The sequence below is a fragment of the Leuresthes tenuis genome, unplaced genomic scaffold, assembly GCF_036924035.1.
Source record: "Leuresthes tenuis unplaced genomic scaffold, fLeuTen1.0.hap1 SCAF_19, whole genome shotgun sequence".
Lineage (NCBI taxonomy): Eukaryota > Metazoa > Chordata > Actinopteri > Atheriniformes > Atherinopsidae > Leuresthes > Leuresthes tenuis.
In genome coordinates this window covers 16,513,277-16,536,408 of record NW_027325373.1, presented here as the reverse complement: position 1 = coordinate 16,536,408, position 23,132 = coordinate 16,513,277, and the positions used below count along the sequence as shown (strand labels likewise).

The 23,132-nt window shown below is 39.1% G+C and overlaps 1 protein-coding gene across 1 annotated transcript in view; it reads right to left on the bottom strand.

Annotated features, from left to right (window-relative positions):
• The window catches only part of col27a1a (collagen, type XXVII, alpha 1a), a 69,070-nt gene that overhangs the window by 19,313 nt on the left and 26,625 nt on the right, over positions 1 to 23,132 (bottom strand). The window contains exons 8-22 of the mRNA XM_072371605.1: positions 18,577 to 18,621; positions 16,128 to 16,181; positions 15,627 to 15,671; positions 14,455 to 14,508; positions 13,684 to 13,728; positions 8,531 to 8,584; positions 7,173 to 7,217; positions 5,606 to 5,659; positions 5,323 to 5,367; positions 4,128 to 4,181; positions 3,704 to 3,757; positions 2,459 to 2,512; positions 2,314 to 2,367; positions 1,772 to 1,825; positions 1,573 to 1,617 (exon numbers count right to left, since the gene is read on the bottom strand). Coding sequence (XP_072227706.1) covers positions 1,573 to 1,617; positions 1,772 to 1,825; positions 2,314 to 2,367; positions 2,459 to 2,512; positions 3,704 to 3,757; positions 4,128 to 4,181; positions 5,323 to 5,367; positions 5,606 to 5,659; positions 7,173 to 7,217; positions 8,531 to 8,584; positions 13,684 to 13,728; positions 14,455 to 14,508; positions 15,627 to 15,671; positions 16,128 to 16,181; positions 18,577 to 18,621 — 756 coding nt within the window. The remainder of the gene's footprint in view (positions 1 to 1,572; positions 1,618 to 1,771; positions 1,826 to 2,313; positions 2,368 to 2,458; positions 2,513 to 3,703; positions 3,758 to 4,127; positions 4,182 to 5,322; positions 5,368 to 5,605; positions 5,660 to 7,172; positions 7,218 to 8,530; positions 8,585 to 13,683; positions 13,729 to 14,454; positions 14,509 to 15,626; positions 15,672 to 16,127; positions 16,182 to 18,576; positions 18,622 to 23,132) is intronic.

Here is a 23,132-nt window from a genome sequence, read left to right as displayed (position 1 = left end):
CCGAAATAAGCAGAGTGGTGTACAGGTAATGCTGACATGCCATTTTGGCAGGTTGTGAAATTGCTTAGTGTCTGTAATGTTCCTGTAAATTCTTGGGATAAAAAGTGTTTGTTAAGGGGTAAGTGTTTTTTCTTTCTAACCAGCAATCCCTCCAGGTCAGAAGTGTCTTGGCTAAACTCTGTAAAACTGAATGAGTCAACATTTCCAGAGTTTTATTGTACCTCAGACAGGATGTCAGCTTTAGTTTAACTTTACTTCACTTCGACACACGATAAAAGTAGATTTACGTAATGCAAATTAATATTTGTCCTCCAGGATTTATTCATATCTAGACTGAAGTCTACTGTACGTCTGACAAAATCAATAAAAAAAGTAAAAATAAAGAAAGGACACATATTGTGTGAGGAGAGAGTGATGATGGACAAATGAAAAAGTGGTAAAAAAAACAAGGATAGAGACGTGGGGTAATTCTTTTAAGTGCAGTGAAGTTAATAGGTAGCTAGCTGATGAGGTGGAGGAGTAGGAGGACCTGTGGCACCTGGCCAGAGATCAACCACTGCTTCTAAAACAGTAATACACCACTCCCAACCTCCCTCATTAGATGATAAAGAGGGGATCAGATAATGAGACAGGCAGGTGGATGGAAGGCCGGTAAGTGTGGTGGGAGTTTGACAGACTGAAAGTACAGAGAGCGGAAGAAAAAACAGGCAGCATCTGGGATAATGATTTTGCTTCAAGTTCAGATAAATGGGCTTAAAAACATCAAGAACTTAAACCACCTCTATTCTTCATCACTCAATAAAATATATGAGAAATAAAGTCAACAAATCTTCCATTTCTGCAGCAGTCCACCATCTTCCAGCAGTTTATGGCAACTATAAATCTTAACCATTCATAAACGTGATTATGGTAGTTATCACCCCCTGGTGGCCAAAACTAGGGACTGCATACAGTTCTTCGCTGGGACTGGATAGACTAATCATCTGGAAACACGCTTTAGCAGCCTCTATAATACACAAAGCACACTTATCTATAAATTATCTACTGCAAACCATGAAAGATCCAAAGTGACGACCTGCTTAAACACCTCAGGGCCACTTAAGAGAAAAAAATCCACTGTGGTACAACAAACTTTGGGAAGCGTAATTAAAGCTTAGCAATGAAATCATACTGCAAACAATACAGACTATTGAGAGCAAAAGCAAGAAAGATATGATTTAGAGCAAACCATAGGTTGATTTTCTCTTTTTCTGGGTGGTCTGCTGCCTATTGTGGAGTAAAAGTGTACTTTTGGGATGTTAACACGTGCCAATATTTTTACTGAGCTTCTAACTTAAAGACTATGAATCAGTTTCACTGCCAAGCTAGCAAACAGATTCAGCTTCATTGTGCAGCTCAGCTTTCCACACAATGAGTGATAGCTACTCACATAATAAATGCTTTCAGTGTCTTGCATTTCATGCAGTTTGAACAAACATTGCAATTGTACAATAAACGGTGGTCCCTTTTATCTTCCTTCTCTCCATCCTGCCCAGTAGTTAGGAAATACCATGTGTTTATGTAACATCTCACCTCAAGTCCTGATGGTCCCGGTGGCCCAATCGGACCCTCATCTCCCTGGAAACAGATGATATTGATCTTAGCACAACTTATGTTTCTGGACATAAAATGTCCCTCAGCAAAGACACGCCTTGTGCCATAAAATTGTAATGTCTTGCTGCCGCTTTGGGGTCGTTCTGATGGTCGTTTTGGTGGCGTCTGGCAATCTTACCTCCAAGCCAGGCATCCCTCGTGGCCCCGGTAAACCTCTGGCCCCTGGTTTACCCTTGATGGATAAAAGGCAGAAAAATGAATGCTAAAGTGTAAATATATTGGTGTAAATATATATATATTTAAACGCATATGTTTTTAGCTACAGTAACAACCCAGCTGTAAGGAGGGGAGTGTTGTTCAGTTAGTTGGTTAAGATGAACTGCCATTAAAGTTTGGGCACAGACATTATTGGTACCCAGAGAAAGGATCCTATTGATTCCAAAAATGTCCTGATTTGACCTGTACTGTGATTTATGAAACACACTTGCAAAATGAATATATTAACACTACCTCCATATGTTATTACAGTTATTAAATGAGGACATACAAACACATGGCAAAGATTATACCTGCTACATGCTGCATTGTTAGCATGCTGACATTAGCCTTTTGCTCAAAGTACCGTTGTGCTTCCACTAGTGCAGCTACTGATTCATAGTTTTGTGTTTTAGTGATATGCTACTTGACAGTTTACTCAGTGCAGTTGATGGTTTAACTCACCTTTGGTCCTTCAAGGCCGTTTTCTCCTGGTGGTCCCATGTCACCAGGGAAACCCTGTCACGAGTAATAAGAAAATTGAACTCTATTCTTTATGTGAAATGTAGATAAACACATTAAATGCTGTAACGGAGATGTGAGTACAAACCTCGGGGCCTGGTGGTCCAGGTGCACCATCAGGACCTTTCTCTCCTAGTTTTCCCTGCAAAAATCAGCAATCTATAGTAACTGAGTCCATTTACTCAAATGCAATGCTTATATAAAAATCAGAGGTATTTGCACCTTTTTTTTGTTGCTTTTCTTTTCATGCCAGTGTTTAATTCTACTCAATTACATACAGGAAATACCTTTTTAAAACATTTCAAACATAACTTTGGTTCCTTTGCATATCAAAATGAAAGAATCACCAAAAAGTAATGTTTCATTGCTCACTAAATTATCCAAGTTAATTCAGCTTGAGCTGAAACAACTTTTCGAGCAATCAGGTCACAATATCACAAAATCATTTACTGTGATAATGTGATAGTTTTGGCAGTACTTATTGTTAATTTCAAAGTTTTTTACAACATGAAAGAAAAATGCAGACAGATAATTAAGAAAATGACCATTAGCTTAATCAATAATCAAAATAATCATAAGTAAGAAGTAGTAACAAACATAATTGTTCAGAAGGAGCTCATTGTCAACCATAAAAAAAGTTTTCTAATATTTTCTTTATACTGTTTTGTCTGTATTTCACTCGCCACAGATTTGCCAGGGATTTTAGCGTTTTCATTTCAGTGGAAGAAAAATATCTTCTCAAACACTGGGTAAAAAAAAGGGAAAGATCCTGCATTCTTAGCGTGAATTAAACTAACAAGTAAACACAGCTTGGATATCTGTCCATATAGTTTAAGGCTGGATTACAACAGATGCTGAAAACAATGGAAAACAGCTGGAGTGGCTTTGTAAAAAAAAGAAAACTAAATCTGCCTTCTAGCATTGCTTACTCTTACGCTGTCCACAGTGAACCTCAAAAAAGTGTAAAAGTGTTCAAAGTGGTCGCAGTTTATTGGTGATTATCAAAGAATCCTCTTACAAAAACTTTAGAAAAGAGAAGGAATGAGAATTAACTTAACCATTAATTGAGTCTTTTAAAAATGAGTCGGTTTTAAAAATGAGAAGTTAATTGGTGGAGTTAGGGGGCGAAGACAACAAATACACAGTCTCTTCATTTTACATCAGGCCAAAAGGCTCCGGCTTGGCAACTGGAGCATCTATGCTGGTGAACTGACTTGGGAAGTGAGACTTGTTACTTGGCAACCTGAGGGTGACGACAAAACTTTAGGAAATCAGAGTGACTGATATCTAAGTTTTGTCTGCTGATCTAATGTTTGGCCTGACTAGAACTAACCTGTGGTCCTGGTTTCCCACGGATGCCTGGTAACCCTGGAGCCCCCTGGATGCCCTATCCAACGCAAGCAAAACACATAAAAACTAAGACACAGAGGACTCAGAAGTAAAAAAGCAGAATGTTGATTTCTTTTTAGAGAAACAGGTATTAGACATGCATGACTCTGCTCAGCGTTCTTTATTTCATGGAGCCTCTCTGTTCTATGATGCCTTAGATTTAGCTTACACTGACAGACAAATGTCAGGGCGACAACAGACATCTGGCTTGGTAATTCTACATAGACAGCTATGCAACAAAGGTTGTGCAACATGGTATATATGTCTGTTGGAGGTAGTGGGAGGGGAAGGGGGTGATGAAGTAAGAGAGTTGGGGAGAGGATGTGGGAGCACCTGTAATGTAGAAATGAGCAGCAGAGGTGAGCTACCTTGTCTCCTTGGAACCCAGTCTCTCCTTGCTCTCCAGGAATCCCTACCTCCCCCTGATGAAGCCAGAAGGACACGAACACACGCAGGAAGATGGAAGAGGTTTGGACAGAGGGAGAGAAAAATGGAAGACATTAGGGGAGACTGTAACTTTCTACTTTGTCAACCACATTTAACTTTTTCAACAGACAGTACTAATTAGCATTCTGTATATTATGAGCATTGACACACAATGAATGCAGTTTGATGCATTAGCCAAGCTCTTCATGTGGTGTCAATCTGTTTATTTAAAAGACATCAATATGAATCGCTCTGTTCTGTTGCACTGTTTTACAGGCATTTAATCAGAATAATTTCTGATTTTCAATCATTTCATTTTTGTATTAGCCTCCTTAGAAATGCAAAGTGAGATGTTTTTGTTGTTGATGTAAGACACACTAATCCTTTGCAGATCTGGTAGTTTGTGCTTCTCTCTTATTTTGCCTTATTTGGTGTAATGTGCATTTTTTCTCATTTTAGAAAGAAAATGATTCAAAACCGTACTGCTAGCTTTACAAGCTCAACATGTTACAGATTCCACATAAATATGTAGGATTATGTCTGTCTGTTCACATCTTGAGATATTGTTGGAACCTTAGGGCAGTTCTCAAAACTCTCTTTGCCAAAGCAGAACCGACTTACAGGGTCCTTATGTAGTAAATCTCCCTGAGAGGAGAGTTCAAATGAAAAATCAGTGATTCAACATTATATAACACATCTGAATCCCTTGGCAGCATCTAAATCTGTGACTTTTCCCAATTGTTATTCTATCAAACAACAAACAACTATTAAGCAGCACATCTTAAAATTCTTTATCAAAGACATCTGCAGAGATGATTATTTTAGGAGCAAATTCTAATTATGTCTTTAACTTTATCAAATGGCCTCCACAACAAAACAAAAGTGGAGAAGATGAAGGTTCCTACAGTGGGTGTCATGAATATGACGTAGATCGGAATAAAGACGGAAAATTGTTAGACCACATGTCTTAAATTGTTTGTGTGTTAGTGTGTTTCAGTTAGGTCAAAGGTAGAACCCAATGAAAGCATGCTCTGTGTCTAAAGGTGGGACAGAAACAGCTACAGAAGGATGCAAAGGAATATATATCCATCACATGCTGCTCAAAACACAGGCCAATAACAGGAATATTCAGATCACCTTATCACCTTTCAGTCCTGGTTCTCCTGGATTTCCCGGAACCCCCTGGAAAAAGCACCAACAGATGGGTTAGAAAGATGCGTTGTAAAAGTCACCCTCATGGCATAAACATGGTGTGTTGTGCAGGAAAGCAATTCGTCAATGGCATTAAGCTAAGTTCAAGCTCATTTTCCATCCTCTTGTTTTATATTACACGTAGAAGGATTACATGGCAGTCCAAAGAATACAGTGCAAGACAAGACAGTTAAGGCAACAGTTTCCATCTGTGTGTCTGAGGGATTACCTTCAGTCCAGCAGGTCCTGGAAGGCCCATTTCTCCCACAGGTCCCATATCACCCTGATGCCAGAAAGAAGAGGGGATAAACAATAAATATTTTCTGATAGCACATGCATAAAGTACAGTTAAGCTCATGGCTTGTTCTTCTAACACGCACACTAGAAATGCGGCTAATTAAATGGAAGGATAAATTAATTGGTTCCAGACTATTCTTGCAGATATCAAACTGCACACAAAACAAAGTAATGGATGAATAGCCAAGAGCTCATATTGTGATTTATCTGACACTTGAACTAAAGAGTGGCCTTAGTACAGTGTGTTAAATATTTGTCTAAGTAAATAGTGTTGTATCTGCACATGTGATTAAGTATATCACTTTAATACTGTTACAAAACTATTCCCCACAAGAAAGGAGTTCAAAGGCAGGAAGGTTTCTTCTTCAATAGCTGAGAAGAAATCCCTGCAATAAAACAAAGTTGTCATCTACTGGAGTAACTTGCTCTCAGACAAACAAAATCTGCTCCATAGCTTCACTGCTCTCACAATCCACTGTTCCCATCAACATATTTACTGGTCACAATCATTAAGGGACAAAACATAGTGTAGAATATCTGTAAGTGAACTGAATCCATTAGTTCTTGCCAAAAAGGGGCAACCAGCACCAATACAACAACTTGTCCAGCCCTCCATCAAATCTAAACAGGTCATGTGAGCGTATGGCCCAGAGAGAGTATTTTTTTACTGATATTTCACATGCTGAACGCAAAGAGGGATTGAAATAAAGAGAGACAAAACCTTTTTTCTCATACTGTCTCTCTTCTGTTTTCTGGATTGTGCAAACAAGTGTAGTTGTCTAGACATTTTTGCTTCTTCCCTTTCCCTTAAATCAGCCAGCCTCCATATAAAGCTAAAGGCCTTGAATCCCTAGAGGGGGGTGTTTTATATATTTAAATCTTTAAAGTGTAGCTCAGTGCTGCTGGTACATCATACTGTCAGATCAGATGGGTGTAGGAGACATAGAGCTCAGAGCAGAGCTGTAATCAGAGAGTCCTCCGATTACAGGCCTTCCACCACCACCGGTGGCCTAAAATAGACCGGGAGGAGCGGCAGTGACGGCTGAAGACGGAACACGACAAGAGAAATGAGTGAGACGTTATAATCAGACATAATTATGTGGCTGTCAGGCTAAGCAGGCATGCAGGGCAAGGTGATGGGTGGGCAGGGGGCAGTTCCGATCCAAAATGAGTTGATGTGAGGATGATTCAGGAAGAAAATTAAATGTGTTGTTGATTTTTATCTGTTTGATTGGCAGAATTGGAACTGAGACTCGGGTCAAAAACTGAGAGATTGTAGTTAGTTTTCCACAAAAATGTTTAGGAGTGTGAATGATGACAGCTAATTGAAAACGTTTTTTTTTTTTAATTGAGCTGTAATATGCAGTTTCATTTAAACATAACTCTTTCAAGCTATGTTTTTATGAAATACTTGTCTGGGAAAATAACTTGTTTGATCTGTCAAAAAAAAACACACACACACACAAATTACACACAGCAACACAGAAAGTACTACTCACAATGAGTCCAAGAACTCCATTTGGACCAGGGGCTCCCATGTCACCCTAGTCACAGAGGAGGGGAAAGATGATGTGAGATGAAGGGAGAAGGAGAAGCAGCACGTTTCTTAGGTTATTGGCTCTTTTTTAAACAAACATGCTCAGAAAAGTGGCTCAGTGTTCACTGAAGCTTATGAGAGTGGCCTGTGTGTATGTATGGGTGTGTGTTTCTGAGGTAAAGGTGGCGGGGGATGTGAGCCCATCGTCCCACTGTGGCTTTTTCAAGTATGCAGGTTCATACTACCTCAAATATGAACAGTGAGAGTTTTCTCAAAACTTTTGCAGACCCCTTTTTTGCAGACCCCTTTTGTTGAAAAGAAATAGTGGTTTTACCCATTAGCAATACCTGCAAAAATGACTTTTAATCCATTTAAATATCTCATCATCTACCAGGTGATTTGGTACAAACATTTTTCTTTCAAGATATCTAAATGACTTTTTCTTTAGTGTTGCAATCAGGTTGAGCTTTTAAGAGAAATTCCCCCAAAATATGGGCTCATTGATTCTGGTACTTTAAATAAGGAATTATTTGGTAATAACTTTTCATCTACCTTGATCACTGATAAATGACAAAATATAAACAAAACAAATGACTCTCCCATTCACCTCTTTCATCATTCATTTCCTCTCTGCGGCTTTAGTGCAGCGATAGATTACAGGCAAAAAAATAATTGGTTTGCTTTAGTTTTTATACTTTTAAAAATGAGCTTCTTCAGATAACTGTGCTTCCTTGAACAAGAATTCACTTTGTGCTAATTATGAATTTTAGGGTATGTCAGAGCACAACTTGATGTGCTTTTGCTTTCCACTCTGATGGATGAAGTGTCACATTTGAAGGAATAACAGCAAATATACCAAAGTAGTGAAAATGTTAAGAATTGATAATTGAATATCTTCCATATGGACAGAAATATGCTGCAGACTGTGTTTGCTGACATCATTATTTAATCAAGAACGATTACTCATAAGGACATCTTATCATTCCATATAGTGTTCTTGGATTTAATTTCCCTTTTGTACTGCGTGTGTGGTGGACCCATGTTTATAGTAGTGAAGGGAAAAGGTTGCATTTAAAATCTTTCCTTGAATCTGTAAGTTTTTGCAAATAAATGCCAAATTAAACCATTTACAAGAAAGAAAGTGACAGAATGAAACTGAATACATTAGTGAAGCCTAATGCGGAGCAACTTCAAACAAAAAAAATTGCTGAACAGTCACATAATTTGAAAATGAGCACTGCTAAAACACCAGGGGAGTGGAACCATGGCTCTCAGTTGGTTATGTGCGTCGGTGTGTGCATAACTGAGTGCTTGACATACTGGTTCTCCATCTGGCCCAGGTGGTCCTCTCTCCCCAAACTCCCCTGGAAACCCCTGAGAACAGAGAGAAAATTTTTTGTGATTGGCTGTCCACAGACAGTACCGTCTGCTTCATTAAATTTGTAATAACTGATTTTTTGGCCACTTGGGGGCAGCAGAAAGACGTGAATGTGATATTTAAAGTAACACTAGAGAATATGACAATTGTTTTACTCTTTGGCTCCCCCTACAGTTGAGGGATGTGACACCACTGCGATGAAAACAAGTTTCCGTGTAAGCCCTAAACAACCAGACACATAAATTTGTTGTCATAGTGGAGAAGCCACAAAAACACAATCAAAAGCCCACAGAAATGTCAGCGACCATAAAACAAATGATGTGGCGCGGGGCTGGAAACCAAAGTCGTGAACTGCGGTATCTCAGCCCCCGGGTACTCCAGGGTAGTTTCAGGCTTGTTAATGTACATAACAAAAGTCAATGTACTTCAAAACAAGTCACGGGCACGCAGTTTTAAGGTTAAAACATCCCTCTAGTGTTGCTTTAAACTGATGGGGTGAACTTTTCAGCTGTTAGTTAATTACCTGTGCACAGCATTATCATTCATTAAAGTTGGGCTTTTAGTCAAATATTATTTTTTACTCAGTAATTCCTGCACAACTTATCTTGATTGTAAGTATTCCATAACTGTACTTAATAACTGTAACTGTCATTTAGTGTTTAACAGATAGCGTACAGTTGCTTTTTTTTTTTTTAGCTTGTACACTGTTAAAAACTGTCTACTATAGCAAAATACATCACAACAGGAAGCATGATAAGAAAGACCGAACACATGTTACAGATCAGAATACCAGAAAAATGAGCGGAATGACGATAAAGCTGCTCTGAGCAGGGAGAAGTTGCAGTCGAGCGATAACTCTTCTGTAGGTTCTGCAGTCACATGAAGCATTATTTATGTAGAAATGTTTTAGTTAAAGACATTTTATTGTACAGCAGACACGCATTGAATATAATAGTGATTGCACTTATTGTATTAATGCTGCTGCAACTGGAAAAAAACACTTAATTCGGGAAGGGAGTGTTTAAAGTAAATCATTATGTCTTTAATCTTTTTACGCAGACAATAAAGCTACTACTGTAATAGCGCAGCATTTACAATAATGTCACCGAATCAAATTTAACATCACCTATAAAGTAATTTGTGCAAAATAAGAGCATAATGACCCCATTAAAAGCATTAACTCCATCAGCTGTTGGGTGTGAACAGCCAACTGTTTTGGGTACATGTTCTGCAACAAGAGAGACCATGAGCCAAGTAATTACTCTGTCCATTTAGCAGTAAATAGGGAGCTAATCTCAGATATTCTAACAGTCGGTGGTGCAGGAGAACGAAACCACAACTGCAGGAAGCACCAAGGCCAAGGCACGTTAACCCAAGACTATTCAGAAACCCTCATAATGGCTAGGCTGTAGTATTCTGGCCTCAATGCATTGTTTCAACATTCTAATTACTGTTACCTCCACAAAATGTCTGTTATTTCTGGTGGAGCGGAGATGATTTAGATAAACAGCACGTATATTTATTTTAATCACGGACTTAACTTAGAAATGCAATTTGTTGACTCAATGTAACTCTTTGTATTTGAATTTTGAGTTCATTGCTTGAAGAAAATTGGTCAGGGAGATTTTTGCCATCACACAATAATAAATCTCTGAGTGGCGTAAATGCTCACCGCTCCCTTAATCTGCTAAAATATCCCTTTGGGCTAATGAAGCTATCGGAACTACACTAAATGCTTTGGTTGTGCAGTTTGAGAAAAAGCCATTTTCTGGACAGATTTAAGATCCCCAAAGAAACATATCAAAGCAGGGTCAATGTTTTGTATGACACCATTTTATGGTACTGAGGGGGAAGCGCAAGTGTCACAGAAATCCATAAAGCATGACAGTGACCCAAAAGTTGAATCACACTGCTGTTAGTGCTGCTGCATGAACTACACGTGGGAAAAGAGTCATATGAGCCTTAAGTGTAACTCCACATTTGCATGTCAGACAAGCTTGTTTGTCAGCATAAACTTCAAATAGCTCCAGAGTCGATATGAAAGAACTACAACAAATGAGCCTGATAAAGAAAACCACTAAAATAAAAACAAGAAAGAAAGAAAGAAAGAAAGAAAGAGAAAGAAAGAAAGAAAGAAAGAAAGAAAGAGAAAGAAAGAAAGAAAGAAAGAAAGAGAAAGAAAGAAAGAAAGAAAGAGAAAGAAAGAAAGAGAAAGAAAGAAAGAAAGAAAGAGAAAGAAAGAAAGAAAAAAAAAGAAAGAAAGAAAGAAATGGAGCTGAAAATGGAGAACTGCTGGCAGTGCACTACGGAAACTTTCTGTACTCTCCTCTGTTTTACATATAACTGTTCCCTCTTTGCTCTTTTGTAGATGATAGACTGTGTGTCCGTGTGTGTGTGCTTCCTCGACAGAGTACAAGCACTGTGGTTATGGCCTTTAAAATGTCTGGCACAAGTTCACGCAGTTCTCCTGTTCTTTCTCCTCCACCTAGGAGGTGAGGATGATCTCTAAGGGATTTATTTGTTAAGTGTCCATGCACTCTATTTTTCGCACAGCAGAAATGGCATGCAGACCCTAAAACCATCTAAATTATATAACTCATCAGCTTCTTTCTTCTCAGCATGAAGCTGTTCAGTATAAATATGCATATGTTATGTTATGCATTGGGATTCAACATCATCTTTTTCTCTTTGCCTTGAAAAGCAAAGCTGCTGCTGTCATACTTCATCCAGAATATGCTGCAGATGGGGAAAGACCAAAAGGTGATGACAACATTTCCATCTGAATATTTTTAGCTTCATAGGACCTGTGAAATAACTAGAAAAAAAGTTTTCATGGCAAAAACGTGTCAGTTCATGAGTCTTACAACACAGATGTATGTGTGTGAGGAGGGCACCGACGCAAATAAAGACACATTAATCGTGATAATGTATCCACACCAGCTTCCTCAATAATTCTCTAATTACAGTATAAGCTTCTATTCAAAAGAATCACACTACTGTAAATCATGTGTGGCTTGCATGTGTTGAGACATTTTGGCTCACAAATGCCTAATTTATTGAAAAGCCAATAAGTAACATCTGCAAAATGATCTCAGCAGTGTGTTTCAGGGTTACACATTCTTTCTGAAACACTCCTTCAAACTGACTTTGAACACTATCTGACACAAACAGCACTCTAAACATTTTCCTCCAAATGCCTTGGCTTCATGCTGAGGGGACTGAAAGCCCTATGCTCCAACAAAAGCCCTTTTCTGTAGCGTCCAAGACCCTGACGTGCAACCGGTGGGACTCCACTGTATTCAAGCTGCATTTAACCCTTCCAACAGCCATGGAAATATTGAGCTGACCCAAACAATGACGCAAATGCAAACCTTCAACATTTTCATTTGTAGGTGTTGGAGTTTTAACACTGATATGGCACACAGAAAAGGAATTTATTACTAAACTTCAGCAAAATGTGAATTCACAGAGGCAATCAGGGTCAGTTGTAACATTTGATAACCTATAAACTATATCATGTGCATGAAACATCTTTTGATGTAGTGCATGTGCACTAAATAATAATTCATGGTTCCCTTTAATAACAGTTTATATATATATGAAATTAAAACAAAATAGCATTTTCTGGCAAAGAACACACCATAACATCCCTTGACGGCTGTCCAAGAAATATGTGGATTATTACGTGGGATACTCTTGGTTGTGTTGGTGTGCTGTTGTTGGTAATTTAGCTTTGCTGTACTGTGAAGAAGAAGTCAAAGTAGACAAATAATCTGCTTTGTGATGGAGTGAAAATAAGTTTTAAAATAATGAAGATTGCCTAGTGGGTCTATTGAATATGCTTTTTACCCATGCTTCTTTGGTCATTATTATTTTTGGCACTTCTTTCTCTTTGTGATGATACACTGCTGATGCTCCCTCCCAGCTCAAGCTAATTTTCGACCAGACAGTATTCGACCTATGAGTAGGATCATCTCCAAGGGCAATGCCTTGTTGGACTTGAGGACTGTATGCAAAAGTTACTATACTAGCTATAATCCTAATTCTATTAGCATGTGTGGAACTAATAAATGTTGTAGCGTTATTTTTACAGAAACTACTGCAACACAGAAAAGAGGGGAGATGTCAAAGTAAAGGTAATGTGTACGAGCCTTGAATGGGGTCTTTGCACCAACTGGCAGAGCTTTGAAAATAAGAAACCAGCTACAGGAAGAATGCTAGTATATCGTAGTGAAACTATTAGTGTTTTTTTAAATCTTATACTTAATGCATTCACTCCACCGAAATGTGTACTGACTGTATCTTATCAAAAACTACTTAAGTCTTATGATGACAATATATCTAAGCATATCTAGACAGATAGATAGATAGATAGATAGATAGATAGATAGATAGATAGATAGATAGATAGATAGATAGATAGATAGATAGATAGATAGATAGATAGATAGATAGATAGATAGATAGATAGATAGATAGATAGACAGACAGACAGACAGACAGACAGACAGACAGACAGACAGACAGACAGACAGACAGACAGACAGACAGACAGACAGACAGACAGACAGACAGACAGACAGACAGACAGACAGACAGACAGACAGACAGACAGACAGACAGACAGATAGATAGATAGATAGATAGATAGATAGATAGATAGATAGATAGATAGATAGATAGATAGATAGATAGATAGATAGATAGATAGATAGATAGATAGATAGATAGATAGATAGATAGATAGATAGATAGATAGATAGATAGATAGATAGATAGATAGATAGATAGATAGGGTGCTGCATGTCAGCATGTGGGAAGCTACAGTGTTGGACAAATAGCTGAAGTGGAGGTTCTGCATTCAGCTGCAAATTAAGCTTCAGTGCCCTCACTCAAGTTGGATTTTTAATTGAAGGAGTTGGGTGTGTTACAGTTGCCTCTTCGTTTTGGTCCCGTGAGTTGGTGAGCATGCAGTTACAAGAATCTATCATTAAATCAGGCATCTTAGTTTTCAAACTCAAAAGTCAGTAATAACAGGACAATTGATCACACTTAAGAATGATTTTCTGTAAAGTATGTTGAGACAAAACTTTACCGGCCTACCCATCTTGCCCCTCTTCCCTGGTTCACCGGGAATGCCCTGAAAGTCCAAACAGAAGAGAGCAGGGTTAGTGTAGAAAAAAAGCAAACATGATGAAAGAAGATAAACAGAGAAGAAAGAGAAAGTCACACATTATGTAAAAATAATACCAAAAACCAAAACATTCTTGGATCACATTGATTTATGCCCAAAACACACAATGAAAAAGCTGTAAGTGTAAGTCACCCTCATCTCCTGCTTCAACAGATGTGAGGAGCAACTGACTGCAGCCTATCTAACATCTTTATTGCCTATCATGAGTGATTTTGTATTTATATATGTAAAATAAACAGGTTTGTCTAAGGGGTAAAGAGACAGACACCGTAAGTTTTATGAGCTAGTTTGCTGGCTAGCTATAGAGGGGTCCTGATTACAACCTCCCCTGCTCTGATGCAACTGCCTGGAACATATTATAAGTAGGTTAATGGCTATGTGTGCTAGAAGCTGTACAGAAGGAGGAGACTTTAAGTTCAGGCAGTTCAAAGGCTTCAAGAGGGGGCTTTTATCATATGAGTCATCAACACTCCCACACAGCTTTACACAGGAACATCTCGAACAGCTGGGGACTATTTCTCACATTATAACAAGTACGAGACAGCTGAATGAAATTGGCAGGAGAGGCATCATTGTCACCTCATAGGGCCATTAGCTGGTTTCACTTGGTCAGTGTATGTTTTTGCAGTTACTGACGGTGGTTAAGAGAATATGCATTTCAGATTGACTCACTCTTTCGCCATCAGGCCCAGGCAGGCCAAAAAGGCCCGGGATTCCAATGAAACCCTACAGGAGAAGAGGAGAGACGAGAGAGAAGGAACATAGTGGTGAGTATTCAGATGCAATGCAAGCAGCAAGATGAAAAGCAACTCCCATTGGCTCTAAGGTTGGGTTTCAGGGGCCGACGGTCCAGCATGGATAGGATGGGCTTCAATGAAGAACCAAGCCATGAGGCAAGTGTATATGCCCATGGACTGCATGGTGCTGGCTTCCACGATGTAGTCCAAGGGCACATACCCTCACGCCAGGGATCTCTGAAGATAACCAGGGAGACACACTGGGCTGTCAGTGCAGTGGAGACACACAAAGAGGAAAACAAGCACAAACACCACAGTTGAACTCTGGAAGAACAGTTGAGATGTGAGTTATAGGCAAGCGAGTTTATACTTTCATAATATGAAATATGCTGCAAATAAGAGGGCGGGGGATGTGGAAAGGTGACTCAGGGAAAGAGGAGAGAAGGGACCAGAAACGCCTCCTTAAGAGAGCAGGGCCTCATATGGAGCTTAAACAGGAAATTCCAGCCTTCGGGGGCAGGGGAGACTTTGGAACAGCAAAGGAGAGCTGATAAAGAACCTTTATTGGAACGCAACAGAAAAATCAGGGGGTCCTGAATCGGGTCCACAACGGCGTATTTCTTTGTATATCTAGAGGGCGTGTGCTTGTGTGCAGAGGCTTATCAACGCCCAGTCTTTCAGTAAATAACACACTGCAAATGAAGGCATAATTTCAGCATACTATTAATAGTAGTGTCCAAAGGATGAGTGTGTGTGAATGTATTTATTTGTGTAGAGGTTGATGCTGGTTCACTGAAGTACACTCGTGCTTTCATGCATGCATGTGGACGCTGTTGTATTGAGGCATACATACATGCTTTCATGCAGATCCTGGTTTACAGCATTAAAGAGTAGTTTTGTGTGGCCCTTCAGGAAACAACTGTTTGTGTGTTTTAACTGAGATTTACAGCCTTATACTGCTAATGTTTTGAAGTAAGAAATGTCAATAAGCCATCAGGCTGACAGTCTTGCCAATAAGCATAATCCATGACCCTGTCACAGCACCAATGTTAGACATTTCATCAGATAATACCACAGCTTGGTAGAGACTAAGTTGATTCTTCTTACCCGAATGCCTTTAGGCCCCACTGGTCCTATAGGCCCTGGTAAACCCTGAAAAACAAAGAGAGGAACTTTATTTTAACAACTCAACACACTTTCAAAGGTACACCTGAGAGAATTTAACAATGGCAAAACAACAGACCTACAGACAGGCAGAACTTCAAATCTGACATGGCTAATTCAATCATAATTGTACATTTAAAAAACATGCATATAAGCCCATGGAGAGGGTAAACATAATAAAAGGTACTGATGTAAAACATTCTAATATCTGTATACATGCAGAACGTGCTCCAGTGGTGCATCAAGGTCATTCTTGGGTTTGTAGCTTGTCATGTCAAGTCTTGGACCTTATTATTTTGAAAGATTCTACATCCTCTATTCAGTTTTTACTCCTACATTCTTTTCCAACTCATCTGTTCAGCATAAGCTAATTTCACTTGGTTCTTTGCCCTTACTATGGCCCTAACCACAACTGTACCAGTCACAGCAGAGGATTTACTGCACCTGCCTGCCAGGATAACCTTTGGCACCTGGGCTTCCAACTGGACCTTGTTCTCCCTGGAGGGAAACAGAGAGAGAGAGAAGAGAGAGAGTGAGAAAGAGAGGTGCGGTGGATGAACAAAATAACAACAACAAGAACACACAGGCAGGCCAGTCTGAGCAGTTGTGAATGGTCTCAAAGAAGGGATGAGAGGCACTGATATGAGCCAAGTACAATCACAACATGATCATGTTTTGCATCAAAGTGGGAGTCAGAGTACAAGCAATATCAATGTTACTGAGCTCTTTTATTACTTATTACTTCTTTTATTATTAGTGTCTACAATTGCACATCAAGGAGCTATACTGTATACTGCAAGCATATAAAAATCTCAGGTTGTATTAGATCAATAATCAGGGAAATTTTAGAACTCAGTTTTCAGGACTGTTTTTTAAATACTGAATAAATAAGTTAAAGTCACCTCCCAATCGACTTTTGGACCCCTCTGTTCTCTCTCTCTCTCGCTTTTTATTGATACCTCCATCTCCAATATTTCCAAAAAGTAGGACTCCAACTCATCCAAAAATAATTAGATCTTTATTTTCCCTATATCACTTTTGAGACACAAACTAATCATAAATATAATAAATAGTTTTAGTTTGTTTGAATGGTTTAAATACCACATGTAAAAGTACTTTATGCATATGCAACATTGCACATTCCTTATATATTACTCCTGTATGATTATAAAACACACTAGAAATATGACCTTCGATTGTAACTGTTTATTTTCTTGACACCCTCTAAATGTGGTCTGAGTAGTAACTTTTGCTGCTAACTATGCATCTATGTGTAACTTTTAGAAAGTATAAGGAACACAAACACAGAGGCAGTTTGTTTCCAAATTTTGTAGAGCACAAGTGTCTTTGTATAACTTGCTTTCACACACTGTGGAAGTGTAGCCATGCGCACTAGTTGCCATTCTCCTTCCAGGATAAATGTAGTGCATACTGCTGCTAGTTAGAACCAGACAAGGAGTTGGCGAAGGGTGCTTTGGACCTTTAACAGGCTAGCAGTGAGATGGGGCTTTGAACACAACCAATGGTGTGTTACAGTAACAAAGAGACAATAACACTTTATGTAAACCAGCTTTGCTTCCAATTGCTGGGGAGTCCACAATCCCAAACAGTTATTATTAGTGACTTGTTACTTAGTCACTGGTGCTATATTAATTCAGACTCTAGGCCAATGTTGTGATCATCATCAGCAGCAGCTGCTTTGTGGGAAACAAAGGGGCGTTTGAGGATGGACATTATGATGGAAGAGAGAAAGTATCTATTCCCCACAATGAGCTGTATGAGAACTCCCCAAGTTGATGATGTCATCCTGACGAAGTGGACTTAAAAAAAAGCTTTATTTTCTATGCATGTGTACACATACAGTGAATCTGAGCCTGATTCTTTCATTGCTTATAATGGATGTTACAGCAAACAAAAAGAAGTACTCTGAACCATGGAGAAAAGATTCCACTCTGCTTTTGATGACTAAGGTCATGTCTTAACACAAGCAGTAGTATGACCCAGCTTGACTGAAAATAGCTCTGGATGCACGGGTTGATGCTCCACCCATAAAATAGTGCTGGGCTGGACTTGAGAGCCAGCCTCTTGTCTCCTCCCTCTTAGCAGTGAATAAAAGTGCAAATCAAACTGATTTCTTCAGTTTAAGAGAGTCACTGAGATAACAGATACAGTCAACAGAAATGAACTGCATGCTTATAAATAAGTTTACTTAAATAGCTACAACAGGTCCAAAGAAACAAAGACAGAGGGAAGCTTTCTCCAAAGTTGCAGTGTAACGGCCATGAGTGTGTCACTGTTGGCCTAGTTGGCTTGTTCCTGTTTCTCTTCTCTCTATTTTCTCCCTCTATTTGGCATTAATTTCCGTTATCCCGGACAGCATCACTGCTGTACAGCGCTAAGGCCAGATGTCTGTCCTCACCAGTGCCTCATAACATGCTAATCTAATCTGGCTGCCCTCCCGGGATGCTCGGTGCACACACACATACAAACAGACTGAGAAGTCAAACATCCTGAGAGAGAATGGTGACTGAGGATTTAGAGAATGAGGTGAGAGTGAAGGGTTAGACGTCAGCAAGATGAACACCTTCAGAGCAAAACATGTCAGAGACTGATAAAAAATAGGTGATCAGCTACGGTACAGGTAATAGGTTGTGCAGCAAGAAGAATGAACTATCTCAGAGGAAGGAACAAGGAGTTGATTGTAAGAAATTTAAATGAAAGTTAAGGACAGAGTGATATATTGGGGAACAACTGTACGTCATCTTGGCATTAGTTGTAAGATACTAAAAATGTGGAATTTTTGTGAGGGAAAGGTTAATGGGACGTGAAAAGTAGAGTAAACACTAAAACATGCAGTTTAGATGTTATATACGAACTGGAGAAAGATACTTACAGGCTCTCCAGGGAGTCCAGGTGGACCAGGGTAACCTTTCTGTCCCTTAAGAAACAGAAATGATACATGATAAGTATAATAACAATAACAATAGTAAATAATGTATAGAATAATAACAGAAAAAGATAAATGAAAACATATAATTCATACAAGAAATCACAGCTGAGGAAAATCTTGACAAACACTTTGCGTGGGAATGGCAAATTCACAAAGTCAGATATGCATGTTAAAGCTAACGGCACCAACAGACAAATTCAGTGCCATATGCAAGAAATCAATCTGCCCTTCTGTCAAAGGATCAGACTTTCCACTGACTGTGTTCACAGAGTGTTGGTGCCAGGATCGTGGCATGTTGAGGATATAAATGCCTTCCTGTTTGAGTCAGATAGCAGGTCCCTCCCACTGCATGCAGGCCAGACTATAACACCAGGGACAACCTAGCTGTGCTTTCCAACAGTTTTGCTGACTCCAGCAGCACAAGCCCCCAACAAAGAGTGGAGAAAAACTAAATGAAAGGTGGGAAGACATGCCATTGCAGACCGCAGCTTGATAGAGTGAGCGAGCAAGAGAGAAAGCAAAGGAATAGGGGAAAAAACAAAGTAAAAACAGACAAGTAAAGACTCTTGTTGTCTCGTTTTTCCTAAACCACAGCTCCAGAGGTCCAAGCCAAGACTCCCAGTGTTCCTATAAACTATCTGACTGCAGCAGAAGAGGATGCAGCACCCTGCTTCCCTTTATGCTACATGATCATTTTTACTGGCTCACAGCTTCACACCAGAACTTTAAACTGCCATCCTCAGCAATAAATTCCACATTTTTCACTGTTACAGGTACAGAAATTGTGCAAATAATACATAGTTTTTGCAGATTTGTGGTGGAAATAAAACATACTTAAATGAACTTGATAACTCTTTCACCGTAGACCAAATCATTTTTAATGACACCGTTTTCACTTTATCTAAAACATATTAGCGCTTTGTTTTGACATATGAGCCCACTATCACCTCATTTCATTGGATGCACATTATCAAACACCACCAAGAGATAATCCTTGGAGTTGGGTGAGTAATGCACATGAAACAAACAAGTGATGTCAACAGGTGCTAAAATAGACATTTGCACCTCAACACAGTAACACAAGCAAGAATGTGTTTGTGTTTCCAAATTTTCTTCTGGAAACTTTATTGGTGAACAGAACTGTGGAGAAAGCAGAGACAGATGCGCTTAGAGAGATATGGCACCAATGTCCATTTGTAAACTAAAGCATTAGGAAGGCGGCCAGTTGGAATAATGTGTTTTGTTGAATATGTTGATGTTTGTGTTTGTCTGTCACTTGCCTACATGTATCTGAATGTCAGTCTGTTCATATGGGCCTTTATAGATGATTTTCTTCTTAATTTAACTTGTTGTTTTCCTCCCACATACACATGTGTACACATGTAAGACCATATTCATACACTAAGAAACATGTACCTCATTATACCCCATCTTAGTACATGGCTTACTTATAGTAAAAACATATAGAGTCTTATGTTCCTAATCTGTGCTGTGAGGTCAACCAGCTCCACATATTCACGCACACATACAAGCTGTGGGTATTAACTATAGCCTTACAACCTCAGCTGAGCCATCACAGAACCTTATCTCACTCATTATGAGTTTACTAATGAGAGCAGCTATTCCCATCAGTCTGCCTGTGTTTACAATGCCACTTGTTTAACGAGCATGTGTGTCCAATCAGATAAACCCACCAGAATGCTTTTCATTTACAACAGATCTCCGGTAGCTCCCTGTGAGCACCGCCCTTCTACCACCACTAAGCCGATGAGTGCCCCAGACAATACTAAGCACATTTTAGCAACAACAAAATAAAAGATGCAGTGTGTCTGCCGATGACATGGCACTCCTCTCAGTTGTTACCAGCAACTATAGACACACTTAACCTTGTTTGAGTTCAAAAGAGCGCAGTCCCTATGTCTGTTAACTATGCACCACAGATAATGTATCTTCCACTGTCTTCCTCCAGTGAACAGCACTCCGGTAGCAGAAATACATCTCATCAGTCTACTTCCATCTTTTCACCCTAAGCTCTCCAAAATTACTCTGCAGCATGGAGCCAGAAGATTGCTCAGTAATTGTCTGGCTACATGCACGTGTTGCATGTACAGTACAACATTAGCACTTCACGTGCATGTCTGGCAGGAACAGACAAAACAAACAACTGCTTGAACATAAATGGACAATTTGGGTGAAATCTACCCCGTGGAAAAAAGAGGCTCCTCATCCCTGTCTGAACCACAATTTCAGTGGCATGCTCGCCCGCAGGCAGTATCCCTATTAAACCAACTGGCGGGAGACAGGGCAGTGATTTGTTGTGGTACATGTGAAACATGCAATGAAAATTATGGTTGATTTGAATTCTCTAATCATTTCCACAAAGATGATGAGGATTAGTTAGTCTGAACAGAGAGCAGGAGCTGAATGCAGAGAGTTTGGTTTGAAGCACGTCTTGGAGAGCCTCAGACAGATTAATGTAATGCATGAAAAGAAAAAACAACAACTAATGACTGATAGAGTGTCTTACTCCTGAAGAGACACTACATTGTTAAACTTTGTGCTTACAGGATGCTTTTTAAGGAAAACCATCCAATGAAAAGTACTTAACAACCAGTGTGGAGTGAGAGGATTAATAAACTAAATAAATATGCATATTTGTACTCTGTGGAAACAGTCATGTGAAAAAGAAAGTACGTTAAGACAAAAATTGGTTTCTTACCAGATCTTAAAATTAGGTAAAAAAAAACAACCTCTGATTAACAACAATGCACGATACAGTGTAATATGTCAAGAGTTGTTGATAATCTGGGGTTGTATTTATCTCATTTAAAAATTTTAATCACATATCAAGTATTCTTTTATTATGTCCTAATATGTAAAACCCTAGATTTGAAAGCGGGTGTAATTTCTTTTTCACCTTACTGAATGTATGCCAGAGAACTTAACCAATGCTCACTCTAAAACCATCACTCATTTGAATAGAACAATGCAAATTTAGACTTCATGCAAACAAGGATCTAACATAATATGTATCAAGTCAGTCATAATTTCACATGATTTTGCCTGAAAAGCACTCGAGCCATACAAGTGTATCTGATATGTATATCTACTTTATAAATAACTTTGATTCGAATTAAGAATGACTTTTCTTTGTACATCCCTTAAATGCACTGATGACTGTGACCTTTAACATGTTCAAGACTGCTGTGTTCAGGTTGGTGAACTCATAGCTTTGACACACTCAGCAGCAAGTGTACAACACCTGCATCTCTTAGGAACCTAAAGCCTAAAGCCTAAAGCCAAAACAGTATTAACCAAATGCAATAGAATTTTTCAAGAGAAGCCAAAAGCAAGTTCGTACAAAGATTATATCATGATTTTAGGTGGTTGGAAGTATAATTCTGCATCCAGAGCAACAATGCAGAGGAGAAGCAGATAAATGAAACAGCAATAATGTTGGAGAATAGTTTGGAAGCTGCAAAAATAATGAATGAAAGATGATTGACAGAACTAAGAGGTTTTGATGTGGAGATCAGCACTACAGATCTGAAAAGCTAAACGTTACAATGATAAATCACGTTATAAGTATTCTCTTTTACCAGGCAAAAGCGCAGACTAGTCAAAGACAAACACAAAAAGTGAGAAGAGACAGATAATTTAGGAGTTAGAGGATAGACATGGTGATGAAGGCAGTAAGGTGAGACATGTGGTTTGTAATGTGGCCTTGTAGCTGAGGTTTGGCTCTGTGTATGTCTCCTCTCTCTGACCCTGCCTGCCATACTGAAAAGCCATTCAAGGTCTGCTTAGTAGAACAAATGTTGTACAGAGCGGAACATGCTTGGCTTGACCGACAGTGTAAAATCACACTCTACTATCGTGCTTTTAAAGCACTACTGCTTTCTCCATTAAAGTTTTCCATGGAAAACAGGCAGCCAAATTCCAGAAATCCCGCTCGAAACATCAAGCTGTGGCTGATTTAGAGCCTGTACAGTTATGTGTGTGTTTGAGTTAGTGTGTGAGAGAAAATAGGAGAAGGTGGAAGGGAAAAATACAGAGCAAAACACAGGAAAAGCTGCTGTTGTCCCGTTTTCCTAAACCACAGAAATCCAAGCAAACGACACAAGTTAAACAGCTATAGATGTATGAAAAGGAAGAAACACCACATGAGTGTTTCAGGGTGGCCTATGAGTGAAGTAGTTATAAAAGTAATTATTTCTTCTTAATACTGCATATATTGGAGAGACGCACATCAGGGCAAAAACGGCTGGTACTTTCCACCTGAGAAACAGAACAAAGCCTGTTTGAGTCCAAACTATTACAGCAAAGTCTGGAGACTGAGTCATAGGACTGCTTCTTGGATGAAGATTCATCAACAGCATCAGTGTAAAGCACAGCTGAGAACTACATTGTGTATTGTTTTGTGCTGTGCCAGCTCCATTGTGTTTGTGTATGGAGAGGATGTTAACCGCTTGCGGGTAATTTAACAAGTTTCTTTTACA